The sequence below is a fragment of the Scomber japonicus genome, chromosome 17 (genome assembly GCF_027409825.1).
Source record: "Scomber japonicus isolate fScoJap1 chromosome 17, fScoJap1.pri, whole genome shotgun sequence".
Taxonomy (NCBI): Eukaryota; Metazoa; Chordata; class Actinopteri; order Scombriformes; family Scombridae; genus Scomber; species Scomber japonicus.
In genome coordinates, this window is record NC_070594.1 from 17,348,890 (window position 1) to 17,364,124 (window position 15,235).

A 15,235-nucleotide genomic window follows, 5' to 3' on the forward strand; every position below is an offset into this window, starting at 1 on the left:
TGGATTTTCTGACATCATTCACTCAAATGGTTAAGGTGCATAATAGGTATTTTGAATGTCAAATGAATGTTGAATATTAAAATTAATGTGGCTACGAAAGGAAGGGCACTGAGGAAGCGCTCTGCCCGAAACGTCTGTGCTGTAATAAAGTGAAATTGAGTGATCAGAGTCCTGTCCATTTATATTGTCCGATAAATTAATATTGTATAATCTCATGAATTTACACATTAATAGAGTCGGCAATTTCCTGCCAGCATTCCTTCCTGGCTTTTGCTGCGGCAACAGTGTTGCTTTTGGCCTGGATGATGTGATTGAATTCTTCATAATGTTGAAGAATAATTGTCTGCTCCTCCATGGTAAAGTAGCTCTGCAGGGTTTCTCCATGTTTGTGATTGGTCAGACACTGCAAACACCTCCACTTTATGTGAGCGCGCAGAGATCCAGATTGGAAAACCCTGGGTTCAATTAGAGATCATAACCAGCCTCGTAGTACCGTTTATCCAGATTGTGAATGTCTGGTTAAATCAACCCAGGTAACGTAGAGATATCCCAGGTATGTTAATCCAGCTTCATAGTACAGGCCTCTGGTCTACTGAGTGAACTGAAGTTTACCAAAGATTTAAATGTGGAATTGTACACTTTACTTATTGTGAAATACAATACGAGAAGAGAAGAGAAGAGAAGAAAATGATCTGTGGTCTATTGTTGTCGTGTGTGAGTGGAGACCATTTTCTAGACCAAATCAATGAGGCTCCAAAGTCAATAACACTCCCTACTTCCGGGCTACTTCCCAACATTCACTGAGGTTCTGGTATGTTATCAGTGACCTCCAGCTGGAGAGGGGTCCGCACAGGCAGGATGTCTTGAGAAAAGCCTTTTAAAAGAATAAACGGCATCTTTACCATCTCAACCACTTAAAAGCTGCTGGATTTCAAGCCTGTGGTCCGTCCCTAAAAGTTCTGCTGAACTCTGCAACAGGAGCTCTGCTAGCACTCAAGCTTATCTCTGAGAGCTGTGTGTCTATTCATAGCCGCTCCTGTTTCCTACATCACTTCAAACACTAATGAAGCCTCTGCACTCCTCCCTCCACCCCCCTACCCCCTCCCTGCACCCACCAAACCTCTCTCTACCTCTTTCTCTCATCCTCTGCTGTACTTGCTCGGGGCCTGAGTGTAGGAGTCGCCAATGAATTAATGAAAATCCAGCAGGTCCCAAGTGTAGAGGGGAAAAAGGGTGGAGGACAAACACAGACTGGCAGAGACACAGACAGGGAAAGACAAAAAGACTGATAGAAATGGGAGTGTGTGACGGGGGAGGTGGATTGTGGTGTACTGAATGAGTCATAGATTAGTGCTACTTATTGCATCTTCTCTGTCCAGAATAAATCTGTCCTGTCCTCTCTGTTAGCAGCAGAGGAAACAGATTTTTTGGGAGGAGAGATAACGTGGAGAGGAACTTCAGTAGTGCTTTTTGTTCCCAAAATCTTCAATCTCCAGCTCAGTGGATGTAGCAAAGAACCTATTACAATGGGTTAAGTTGAATTTATAGTAAAAGTAACATTTTTCATTTCAAAGTGTGCTGCGGGTGCCTGTTCTGTTTTTGTCACTTCCTAAAATATCCTATTTGTCTGCAGTCATTAACTTTAAATAGGGGTGAATACAATGGATACAAATCCTTTATCGCAGTATATGCAAGTTTATGTTCCAAAAATAACAAATAAAAAGGTACATCATCACAAAAATGCCATAAGGCGACAGTGCCCACAACGCCCTCATAAAACCACAGCACATACAGTAACTATAGCTAAATGTTGATAGATTGTATCCTGTTTTCCAAATCCTATTTTTTAAAGGGTCACTAACACTAATAGTGTAGAACAACCCCTGGAAATTTCAGGCATCTAGCATGAATAATCCAAAAGTAAAGAGGGGAGGCTTTATGATTTTTCAGCAACATTTTTTTTTTTGCAGGTCACGACTCACTTTTTTTTAAAAGCCTCCACATCTCAGAAACCAAAGACGGTATGAGCTTGAGATTTCGCACACTAGTTTTTGGGTAAAATTACATTTACATAAAGTATGAAGCAAATCAAAGATGGTCAGTCAGGAACATTTTATCCTGAAGTTAAATTCACATCAAAGCAACAAAGTGAAAGGTAGTTAAAAAAAAAGGCAGATTCAGCATTTCAAAAGGACCTTCAGTAGAACATAATAGATGAGAATGTTATTGTCTACCAAAGTGGAAAATTACCTTTAGTTCACAAAATCAGCAAAAATAACATGAAAAATATAAAACAAGTGACATAACAGAAGATACCATGAAAAAACAGTATAGAGACACTGCAATCCAAACGTTTAAAAGAAATATAAAAAGCAATAGTTTGTGAAAAGATATTGTTGTTAAGGTGAGGTGGCACATCACACCTACCTGATGTTATATAACAATGAATACAACTGCACAATTTAAAACATTAACACATTCTGATTTTAAAGAGCTTATTATGACTTATTATGCGCAGTTCATGAATTTAGCTGCCATAGTGACACTTTCTAGTCAATTCTGTGCTGTTTCAGAGTTTCAATAAGTTGGTGTAAAAAAAACAAAACATGGGGAGGTAGTTTTGTGTTTCTGGTGCTGGTAATGGAGGGTTAGTGAGGGAAGAGCTAAGAGAGAGAGAGAGAGAGCGAGAGAGAGAGAGAGCGAGAGAGAGAAACCAGGTGGGTGGACAGGAATTTGGACGACAGCGGTAAAAAGCAAACATAACAGGGGGTCTCACGACATCCGCCCACTCTGCATGGCAAGCTGACAACACATTTAGGGGCTGGATATAGGGCTCCTTCACGCTTTCATAAACACTCGCATGTAAACCCACACACAACAAACATGCTCACACACACACACACACACATAGAGGAGCATGACACATGAGGAACAATAAATGAACGGTTGTTAGTAAGTGCAGCAGGAGAATAAAGAGGAGGGGGGACATCTCTGAAGCTTGCTGCACCAGATGTGGAGAACTCTGACCTTTGAGATTTCTGTGTTTTCACTGATTGGATGCTAAGCTACACACCCATGCAGAATGAATGTGTGTGTGCTCCTATGTGTGCACATGTGCGGGGGGTCTCCACCCCTCAAATCACCACAGGAAGGAGCCAGCCAATCACAATGCTATTTTTATCCTTGTAACACTGGGCTGGTACATTAACAGATTACACTCTCCATTTCCCCCAGGATGTCAGCTTAACGTTTCCACATTAGCGTAAGAGACAGAGAGATAGAGAAAGGGGGGAAAACGTAATGTTGAAGTGAGAAAAATAGGGGCGAACAAAAAAAAAATACATAGGTCTGAAAGATATGTTTGTATGTGATGTGTTCAAAAACATGGCGTTAATAAGGCTACTGCCCTGTGGGACGGCACACATTAGCATCGGACAAAAACATAATAAGTTCTGCCTCACCAGGAGAAGAGGGTGGATCAATAATAATTCATCTTACAGGAAGAAAATAGTCAAAAAATTTTACACAACACACACACACACACAAAAACATACACACATACACAAACAAGGTAGGAGTGTGACAAGTAGCCCAGCACATCTTGCAGTGTGATATCTGCACCTGCTATCCCAAAGCTGCTCTGTTGTACCCAAAGTCACGTGGCCGACAAGGGAGAGTAAATATAGTCCTAACGGCCTGCAAGGAGAATATTAAACACATAGGGGGTATGTGTTTGTGTGTGTGTGTGTGTGTGTGTGTGTGTATAAGGGAGCATGCGAGATATCCATCATTACATATTCTGACCCACCTTCACCTGGAGGCATGCAAAGCTCTGGTTTATCTAAGCCTCGCTCAGTATGTGCACATAAACAAACAGGTAGAAGCAAACAGCACACATGTACACACACACTGTAGCCACCTACATGTTGTATTTTCTGCAGGTTTACCTGTGCTGAATAAATGACACTTCTCAAGACGGTTACTAAGCAAGTTTACCTTCAGGGGTGTTATTACATAAGATGGAGGGGAGGGGAGAGACCAAGCAAGTCCTGCTGCTATTTTTACATCAACAAACAACAAAGAGGGACAAAACATCTTTTAAAACAGGAAATTCACACACTGAAAATGCAAGCACACACATACACACACATAGAACAAGACAAGAGACAAGGGGGGGGGGTATAAGTAAATAATGGATAATGTGAACGGCTGATTCAACAGACTACTGATATGCACATAAGCTGTCGCTGGATGAGTTTGGGAAAGCTGTACAGCAGCTGAGAAGATGAGATGAGGTATTTTAGACAAAAGGCGTTAGGGAAAGCCTGACACTCAAACTACAGGAGGAAGAAATGTGGAATTCTTGTCACTTGCATGCAGAGAGTAACACTCTTTCAAAACCAGTTAATATATACATCCAGTGTCAATCTATCCACCCCCTCTCTCCCTATTCAGGACACATCTTGAGGCTACAGACACACATAACACAGACACACTTTGCAGAGGCACATATATTAATAGTACATATATATATCAGCCATTAATTCATACTAAAAAGTCACATTCAAAGCACACACTCAATCTAGTGTGGGTGGCAGAGAACACGGCTGTTATAATGCGACCAACACACTGATGTACAGACCCCAGCTGCCAACAAATCCTTGTGACACAAGGCCAATCCGACACACTATGAATCACAGTCAAACAGCCGCTGAAACTGGGCTATGAGGGACTCAAGCTCACAGTCACATTTCACATCCAGCAGCTCTCCAGTACGCCACACAGTAAAGCCACAGCGTGCTTGATCTGTGCCTGCGTTGATAATTCATTAGCCAACTACCCAGAACCTTTTCCAATCAATAGTCTGCAAACTCAAAGCAAAGTCGGCTACATTTTTAATTAGCGCTAATCAATGAGCCATATATCAACATGTCCCGGTGACACCAGAGCTACAGTAAGTGATAACATTTTTTTTAGCAATACTGATACAATATACATGACATCTGTTCACTATCTGAAGAGGTACCGAGTACAAAAAACTTTTAACAGCACATACACTTATTTTTACCCATTTTCAAGGAAGCTTGGACAGAACATAAGACAGATGTACGACTTAAAATATTAAAGAATCATGAAAGATTTAAGGATAACAGAAAATTAAACATCTCTACAGTATGCTTGCCTTCATGTCAAGCGACAAGGAATTTGCTGAATATGCTACACATCAGAAGGAAACTGTTTGAGTAAAAAGCGTTGGACAAAAAACATGTATCTTTTACCCCAAAAAAACATCTTCAAAGTGGTGTCTCCTCATAAGCTAAGAGTCCAAGGTCCCATAATGTGCTCTCAAAGAGACGTTACTCTATACTGAGAGCTGCAGTCTATGACAAGGAAGCCAAGAAGAAAGGTGTTTGTAGAATGTAGGAAAACTGGCTTAACCCTGGATTCTTGACATAACTCACATGCTTACACAGCCGAGAGCACATACACACACACACACACACACAAGTACACAAGTACACAATGGAAAACTGATTGTTATTCTTACCATACATCGGTCGTGATGTTGGAGTCTCTCACGACAGATGCTGATGTTTCCTTAATGCAGCTTCAGCCACTCATACAAACACGCTGCTGTGCCAAGAGGCACTGACAATGCACACAAACACCGACGCCGCTCACTCTGGGATAAATGCCTGCACGTGTGCTTGGAGCTAAAAGGAATATGAATGCGCACCGTGATTGGTGCAGAGCCTGGCTCGATGCAATGATTTACACACACACACACACACACACACACTCTCTCTCTCTCTCTCTTTGCTGTGCAGACACACACACACACGCACACGCACAAAAGGGGGCTGAGAGGCAACGTTAGAGACAAGCGTGCCGTGATGACCTTGGATTTTCCAGTTTGTCTTCCGCAACAACGCTCCTTCTCAAGGGGTTAGTGCAGTTTTCACATGCAGCCGCTTACATGCACACCCATACACACTTCTACTCTCATCTCTCTCAGTTGCAGGGAAAGACACAGAGAGGAGGGGGGGGGGGGGGGGGGCGCGACAGAATAAGAGAGAAATGTGCACCACAGGGATAGAAAGGGAGAAGACCTCCCACCCACGCAATATTCTCCCACACTCCACCCCCTGCCAGCCCTCCTCTCTATCATTAATCTTCCCAAGCTTCCTGCTTTACTTAATTTCAGTTTTTACTTCCGTGCTTATGCAACTTTTTACCAAATTTCCTTCCATTTTATAAACTACCATCAAAATGTCTGTCTTTTCTGTTGTCCCGTTGTACCATGGTTGGAAATAAACTTCATCATCAGCTGCAACAATGGTATAGCTTTCTGAATGCAAATTAACTGTAGAAAATGTGTGTATATTACAATGTTTAACAGTATTTGCAGTTTTAGAAACAGCAAAAACATGCAAAAATATTATCCTTGTCTAGATGGCAGTATCTATTCATTCTCTTCCAAGTCCAATTATCTTAAACTACAGAGAATAAATGCAGTTCAGTACAGCAGCTGGCATGCGAGAGTCGGATGGCAGAGCTTCTCTTCTGCACACGAATGCCCAGAACAAACAGAAATTTTAAATCGAGTCATGCTTTTAGCTCAATTATCACACAGTCATAACTATGATCAACATGAAGCCAGGTACAATGCTCACATAACGGCCTCCAATAAATGTGCAGTAAAACCAGAAACCTCACAATGCTGCAGTGTCCTTGTGAACCACAAGCGATTAATATCATTTATGCACCCTAATATTTATCATTCCAACATTAGTAAACTTGCATCAATTCTGAATGCTGACTATCAGAAGTTAACAAAGACAAACAATAGTCCGCTTTTTTGGAAACATCAATTATACAACTACTGTAGCTTACATACGATGTGAGGAAGCTAAGCTAAGTGCTAAGCTGTCATTGCTAAAGCAGGGGACTAGAAACTGGGCTACATCAGGCCCGGTTTAATGAATTAAAGATTGTGGACTACTCAGGTGGAGTTACAGTTATAGTTACAGTTGGGCCCCAGGCTGCAGCCTTGTAAAGAGTGACACTGTCGTCCTCAGCCAGGCAGCAAGCTGGCTCAGCGGTTAGCACTGCTGCCTTAATGGAAGCACCTTGGGTGGGCTTGTTTCCTCCCACCATCAAAGGGTTAAAACTCTTGTCAGCACCCCTGCCCAAGGCACTGGCAAAGGAGTTGGAGTTGGTCCCAGGGCGCTGCACTGCAGCTGCTCATTGCTGCTCATTGCTCCTAGTGTGTGTGTGTGTGTGTGTGTGTGTGTGTGTGTCTGTGTAGAATGGGTCAAATGCAGAATTTCCCCACGGGGATCAATAAAACACTTTTTTTCCTTCTCTTAATGCAACTTAGAGCATATTTATCATACACACTGTGTTAACTTAAATGTATGCTTACAATTATGATTTATTGTTTTCACTATGGTTGGATAGAAAGGGTCACTTGTGTGCTATCACTGTGCTTGAATAATGAGGATAATTTCATAATTAAGCTTAGTATTTTTTATGCCAGTTATTCAGATAAATATTTGAGTATCAGTTATTTTATGTATGAAAAATAAGTAAATGACAACACTTTTAATAATCAATCAACATTGAAGCAAAAAGCAATAAAATAAGGCCCAATAAATGATATTTCTCTTTAAAGATTTGACACAGTTGAACAGCAACCTGTGCTAGGTACCAAAGTAATCATGTATACTCAATGAGCTCTAAAATAAGCTGAATCAGAGCATCTCAGTGCAGGTCAAACCCCAAACAGCAGTTTCCATTTGGGGCATGACATACTTTTTGTGAGGAATCATGGAACCATATGGAAGAAAGTAACTTCTCAGTGAATTACTGTTCTGTCAGAGCAACTTAGAAAAAGAGAAGAAGCCGCAGAGAGAACAGAGGAGGTATTGTTGTCACTTACCCTTGCCAACGCGATGGTCCAGAAGGGTACGGCAGTCCAGTGCCAGCCTCTGAGAGGCCGGGGCATCAGGCGCAGGCAAGGGCATGGCTGGCCAACAAACACACAACAGCTCGCAAGCACTCAGTTTGACACTACTCCTTTCACAGACACAAATAACTTCTTTAGCAAAGCCACACACACATCCAATCACAGTTATAATACTAAAAGCAGCGGACTAAAAATATGTAATTCATGTCTCACAAATCACCTCAGCAAGCCTTACACTCATGAAACTTCCACTCAAAATAAGCCTTAACTGCCCACTTCAATCTCACAAATTCCCTGACAGATGAGTTTAAAATTGTACTCACTCACATGCATCCACAGCGGCCTAGTTTGGCTGCATTAAACCACTACGCACATGCACGCATACACTTGCACTCAGTCATGCCTGACCAAAAACACCCAAAAAACTCCAACTGCAGCTCCAACTTCCCAACTTCCCGTGCTAAGTTTTGGACCAGAGCAAACTCACAAATTCACCACAGATCCCTGCAGAGCACCAACTCCAATGTCCTGTCTTGAGGCTCTCAGTAATTTATGTTAGTACGCTGGCAGGTTGACCGTATTAACGAAGAGATTAGCGATTAGTCCTTCAATAGCAGCTCTGCTCTCTGTGTGTGTCTCTCTCTCATTAATAAACATCTCACTGACACAATGGACCTCACTATCCACCCCAAAGTCTCTCTCTCGGCAAGAGAGATAGACACAAACAGACAGAAAAGGGTGGGAAGAAATGAGGAGAGAGGGGAACCATGGGACAGCAATTCAGTCAGTGGGCTCGAGGTTGAAAGAATGTGGCAATCAGCAGATGCCAACAAAGGCAAAATGTCTGGTGTGTGTGTGTGTGTGTTTCTCATCAAGTTATCACAACAGTAACATAAGCAGCACACACATACACACACCTGAAACACTGACAGAAAAACGTCCTTAACCAACAGTGATTAATTGGGGATTTTGAGTATGCAACTCATATAGTTTCAACTTCCTCAGCAGTGCACTACTTCTGCAGTCACTGCACTACATTGACCTGAATGAATTGAATTATCGCTACAAACAAGGATGGAGCAGGTGTATAGTAGTTTGGTGTTGCCCACCTGTCATGTTGGATTCTTATCACAGGGCGGCGTTACTCTTCCAGGTTCACAGAGGCAGGGAAAGGGGAGGCACCTCCGCCCCGAAATGAGTGTCCACCGGCGCTTCGAAAATCAGGAAACCCGCTGGATTGTGTTTGGCCTGTGGAGTTAGTAATACAATACTGACATTAGACAGGTGTGGACATAAATATGAACGAGGAATTGGTCGTTCGCGTTTAGCGTGAACTGACCTGTGACAAGCAAATACTGAAATGTGATGTTAATATTTTTACAGATCCGGGCAGAAATTCAGAATTATGACTGTTTCCAGTAAATTAATTTAGCAGCAAGGCTAACGATGCTAGCCGATATGACAGCTTCCTGTCTTATACTAAGTGTTTTCATGACTTTTCCGTATTACGATATGATGTTCATGTAAATTTACATTACTAAATCTGAAATGGCGAACTCGTGTTAATCAAATATTGGCACAGTAATAAGTTAAACTGACACAGTTCAGTGTTTAGCTACCACTCGACTATGCTACTAGTTAGCTAGAGAAGCTATCATGGGCTTGACTCGCTTTCCGAGAAGCCCCCGGCTTTACTCATCACACCCATTACTCACCATGAAGTGAACACAATTTAAATCCTTTAAACGTGTTGCGTACAGACAGTGATTGTTATCCACATTGACTAAAGTTCGGCTCCACAAGGACATCAAAGTTAAACCAGCATCGCTGTTTCCACCGGCTCCCAGCTGTTACTGGTTATCTGTAGTAAATATGTTCAGCCCACCACTGGACAGCAGCTTTAGTCATGTTTGAACACATGCAGGATCCGTCCATACATGCAATTTGGAAAAACAGAATATAATAATATAGACATTAACAGGAGAACATAGAACATCAGAAATATAAACAAAAATATGATGCAAACACCCAACCTACATTAAACATACCTCACTCTCACACACAAATATAAACAAAATATCATACAAATACAATTGGTAGGTCAGATGTAAATAAGCAAATAAATGCTTAAGGTATTACAGGAGGTAAAGCAATATTTATAATTATAATCATCATCATCATCTGCATGTGTAGAGGTTTTTATTTATTAATGTATGTTGCTGTACACCTTTTTACTAATATAATTCAGAATCTTATATCCTAATTTATGCATGCATAGATAGATAGATAGATAGATAGATAGATAGACAGATATATAGATAGATAGATTGATCGATTGATTGATTGATAGATTCATGTATCACAATAGAACCATACAACCAAGACATAATAGACAACATGTAACGAAGCAATGTAAAGAGAAAATTAAATCTTAAATAACTAAACGATAACAACATTCAAGGAGCAATGACTGAAAAAGCAATGATGCTGGTCAGATGACTGGATGTGCCCTCTATAAGTATTTACAATAAGTGAATTACATACAAGATACACAGATAAATTAAATAGAAAAACATTAAATCATCTGGAGATTTTATTCAGCAATTAAAGAATGAAATAAAATGAACAATAAATAAATGGCTATAATAGAGTTTAATACATGTTTCTTAATATCTGTGTTTTCTATACTGTACAGATTTGAATGGGACATCCTGCTTTTGCAACAAGTCCTCTTTTCTACCAGTTGGTGACAGCAGTGAGTCAAGAGGATACAACTGGACATTTTCTTTAATCTGCTCATTTCTGAGATGATCTTCCCTAAAAAACTGTTTCAGTGTACAGTTAACATAACTCAGATCTGACCATTCTGCAGGACAGTACATCCTAATTGATATGTGTTGATATCTGCTACTGTTTTTTTTTTAAAGTTTTAACTTGGTGCATCTCAGCGGACCACTTTACATGCCAATGTATTTACTCCCTGTGTCTTTTTTTAAAGGCCACTAAACCATCATATCTTTCACATGGCAGTATTTTTGTCCCCCTGTGCCTCGAGCAATTGGCATCACTTTATCTGTTCAGCCGCATTAGAAAGCAGTTGGTGATCGACCACTTTGAATGGGATGACACCACTTAGGAGTTGCATTTGCGCTAATGGTGCACAAGCTAAAGTACAAAACAAGGGGTGTTTTGTAGTTACACTAAGTAACTGCTGGTAATGCAAGCATGGAAATTCACAGGAAAAAATCACTTGCAACAGTTTGCATTAATTATGAATGCGAGATCTCCGTCTTTGAGGATAGGGGCTGCTTGGTAGGAGGAAGGACCTTTTAGCATCTGTGCATAGGTGCCCATCATCTCATAATCCATTCATTGGAAGGTCTTTTTGATGCAACATATTGAAGATTTTGTCCAAAATGAAAGTGCTTCAGCCCAGACTCTACCTTTGTTTAATTTTGTCTCTAACTGACCCATACACGTCACTTTCAAGAGCTACGCACAACTGCCAAACTAAAGTAAGCGTGCCAACGGCATCCAACTCTATTCTCACACCCCACAAACACACATACTTACACACTTGAAATGCACTAAGAGACACAAATAGGGCTTGGTGGCATAAGTGAAATTCTTGGCCAGCACAGAGGCCGTAGGGTCAAATCTGTTACTGGTTTGGCATGTGTGCATATAGGAATCAGCTGATTAGTGGACAGACTTAATACTAATTAGCTTCTGGGGTTTTGTTGTTCATCCTAACTCCTCCCTTAAGTGACACGAGTTCACAAGCACTTCAATTAGTCCCTAAATAAAGCTACAGATTGAGACAGTTACAGACACTCACAGACATCCACTTGAAGTGCTTATAACAAACACTAAGGCTGTGTTATTCCAAAATGGTGTACACATACTCATACTTATTCTACCTCATTGTTTTTAGTTATAGTGACATCTCGTTAAACATATTGCTTTTGTGCATGCTTGCCAAGTAACCTATGCTGATGTAGTGGTTATTGTAGAGCTAACTGCCTTAGACCTAGGAACTATTTTTAGACGTACAATAATCAGCAGTAAAGGTCTAAGCTACATAGTCACGTTGGGACAGATGGGAACTCATTAGATCAGTCTTAGGGGCTTTGTACGTTGCCTGGACACAATTAGCAAAGCAAGTCTCAAAAACTTTAACCAGCTTACAACCATAGGGATCACAGCCCTGCTGATGCTATCAGCCCAGTAAGAAGTTATCATCATCAATACCAACGTCTGCTTCACCACACCTGTTGTTTGTGCTGATATTTTCTTCTCTTGATCTGTGTTTGATCTAATCTATGTTGATGATCTTTATATCTTTATGTGGTGATTATGTCATCATAAAAATACCATAGAATTTCACCTGCAACAATTATTTGATTATTCAATTGGTCAATCAACAAATAATTAATCACCACCTATTCTGATAATCAATTAATCATTTTGAGTAATTTTTTTAAAGAAAAAATACAAAAAAAAAATCCTCTAGGCTTTGGAAAACAGTGATCAACATTTTCCGCCATTTTGTGATATTTTATAGACCAAACCAATAATGAAAATAGTTGTTAGTTACGGCCCTATACTAAATTAAGAGGACAGTTGTGCAATGGTTACAGTTCTTCCTTTGCATAACATCTACCAGCCTGACACAACAAATACAACCAGAATAGAAGGCTTAATGGCAGTATTACTGACCGATTCAATCAACCAATAAAGCAGTCAATCAATCTGTCATCTCTAGCGTCCAGCTTTGACTAATTTTGTGTGGAAAATATGTCTTTGGATAAGAGCTAAAAAATAAATAACATCAATAAAACATGACAGAAAGCACAGTTTGTTTTTGTTAATAGAACATATCAACATATCTGACATAGAGATTTTGGCTACACTTTCTATTTTCAAAACTTAATATGATGGTCCCATTTGGCTGTGTTCAACTCCTTTAAGAAGCAGCCACAGAGGAGCTATTGATGAGATTGTGTAATGCATAATTATAATTGATGGGAAACAACATTTGCAAGACACATTGAAAAATGATGATTTCCTTCAGGTCCAAATGAACAGCCATTGTCTTCAACAGATGCACAATACAATGTGTGTGTGTTTTTTTTTACATATCCCAAAGCTCATTCTGTAAAATCATTCCAACTGTTGTGTCCTAAAAAAGGTGAGTCAGATAGATGCTTATTATGCCCACACACAAACACCTGATTTTAACTGCCAACAAAGGCAGTTTAATTAGTGTTGCTCCATTAGCTTGCTCCATGTTGAATCACCCTAGGATACTGTTACCAGAAGGGAGATGATTCAGCTTCTTTTCACGGTCAGCATGGTTTTGTTGGCCTTAGATGTAATATGCTTATCTGTACACAGCCTGAAATGAACTACTCACCCTTGTGTCTCTAATTACACATAAACTGATATAACCCAGAGTATTGAGGCAATGAAGAGGTAGTACCACTACTTTCTTTTTATGACAATGTCAGAGTAGGAGTGGAGCAAGGCCATGCTCATCCTGTTAATCAATAAATTCAGACTCTTTCTCAGAGCCGGAAGCCCTCAGAGAATAAAAATGAAAACTATCAGTCTCATTGTCCTGCCTCAGCTGGACCAGAGAGGAAACTGGGAGTCATAGCACGTTACAGATGACTGGAAGAGTGTGATTTAAAGGTGTTAACACAGGACGAGAGGAGAGGAGGAAACAAGAGATAAGGAGTAAGGAGGAGAACTCTCAAAACATGACTGCATAGACTATCATTCACATAACACATATTTAGTTGTTTAAGTTGGTTGACATAAGAACTAACTAGCCATCTGGAATTCACACTATTGAACTCCAGACTAGCTTGCTTGTTGTTAAGCTTAATGGTGGGCTGTAGCCTACTGTAAGCTAGGCTGGCTGTATTGAGATGTTTAACTAGCAGTTTGATTTCACAACAGTGGCAAACAATGCAGATGCTTAGGACAAACACTCTTGTTACCTGGCCGTCACCAATGAAGGCAGGTCAGAGAGACGTGGATCGAGCTGCTCCACTGGGCGCTCCATTAAAGTGTTAAAACTGAATTGTGGGACTTTTGTCTCCCTTCTGCCAGTGAGAGTAATTACCACCATTAGCCTATTCCATCTTTCCTGTTGCGGCTATAAAACAGTGGATACATTGTTTTGAGTGTCACCCCTGCAAAATGATCTGTTTCACAATCAGAATGTGATCTATTTGGTCCAATAGCATTTGGAAAGTCTAGAAAAGCCACACCATTCAATTATTTTGTGTCCCCTCAAGTTAGCAATGAGCTAACCAGAAGTTAGCCATCTCGTGCATTCATCCGGCTAGCATGGGAATGTTCAACCAGCCACCAGATTAATAACTAACTGAGAAATAGAGAGATTTATCTGGCTTTGATGGGCTTGATCAGCATATTGTGAACTGGTTTGGCAAGGCCTTGTATGTAACGGACATTAATTATTATGTAAAAGTTACGCACTGCAGGTTTAACTGTGGTGGCTGTGGTAAGGGAAGATGAGAGGGTGGGGCAGGATCCTATGCTGTCTCAGAGAATTAGCAATGCAATTGTCCTTACAGCTTGCTTTTAAGTGAGAATTGATGGGCTGAATTTACAAGCCTCAATAAAACAAAATAGGAAATCAAAATAGAAAAAAATGTCTTTGAAAGAGGGCACTTATCTAGTCAGAGGCCAAAAGTGCACTTGCTTGAGCACCACCAGGGTCTATCAGTACCAGCATGTCTGGAGTAGACAAATTAAAAGACACTTGTCGTAATGCCATTTGATTATAAAGTCTCAGCCCTGCTTTTAAAAGACTTGGTTGACTTGGCCAAAGAGTGAACACTGAATTTATCTTGGAGTTGTCTTGGCGCCACTGACAACAAGCCAACAAGAGTGGCTGCCGACTAATTAATCCTCTTTACGCTGTGCACTGCTGCAGCTCTGCTTTGTGGCAGTTACTGACTTCATTTCAAAACAGTCCAGGTGGTGACCTACAATCCTGCAAGAACGACTCTCCACACCTTGGTGCTGTCTTCAGAAATGTTGGATATGGCATAACAGAGAAAGGACTACTTCAGCTTTCATTTTTTTGCTTCTATGGATTATGCCTTAACTTTCAGAACCGTCTACAGATCCCGTACAATGGAATAAGCAACTGTGGATCATGACGGACTGGTGGACTATATGGCAAAAGCAGAACATGAGTCGATGCATAATATGCAAAACAATACAGGTCAG

At 40.6% G+C, this 15,235-nt stretch overlaps 1 protein-coding gene across 1 annotated transcript in view; it reads right to left on the reverse strand.

The window, feature by feature from the left end:
• The window catches only part of LOC128376968 (protein EFR3 homolog B), a 33,404-nt gene extending 23,588 nt beyond the window's left edge, over nucleotides 1-9,816 (reverse strand). Inside the window, exons 1-2 of the mRNA XM_053336834.1 lie at nucleotides 9,685-9,816; nucleotides 9,079-9,217 (exon numbers count right to left, since the gene is read on the reverse strand). Coding sequence (XP_053192809.1) covers nucleotides 9,079-9,085 — 7 coding nt within the window. The 5' untranslated portion in view covers nucleotides 9,086-9,217; nucleotides 9,685-9,816. The remainder of the gene's footprint in view (nucleotides 1-9,078; nucleotides 9,218-9,684) is intronic.
• Between the last annotated feature and the right edge of the window lie 5,419 nt (nucleotides 9,817-15,235).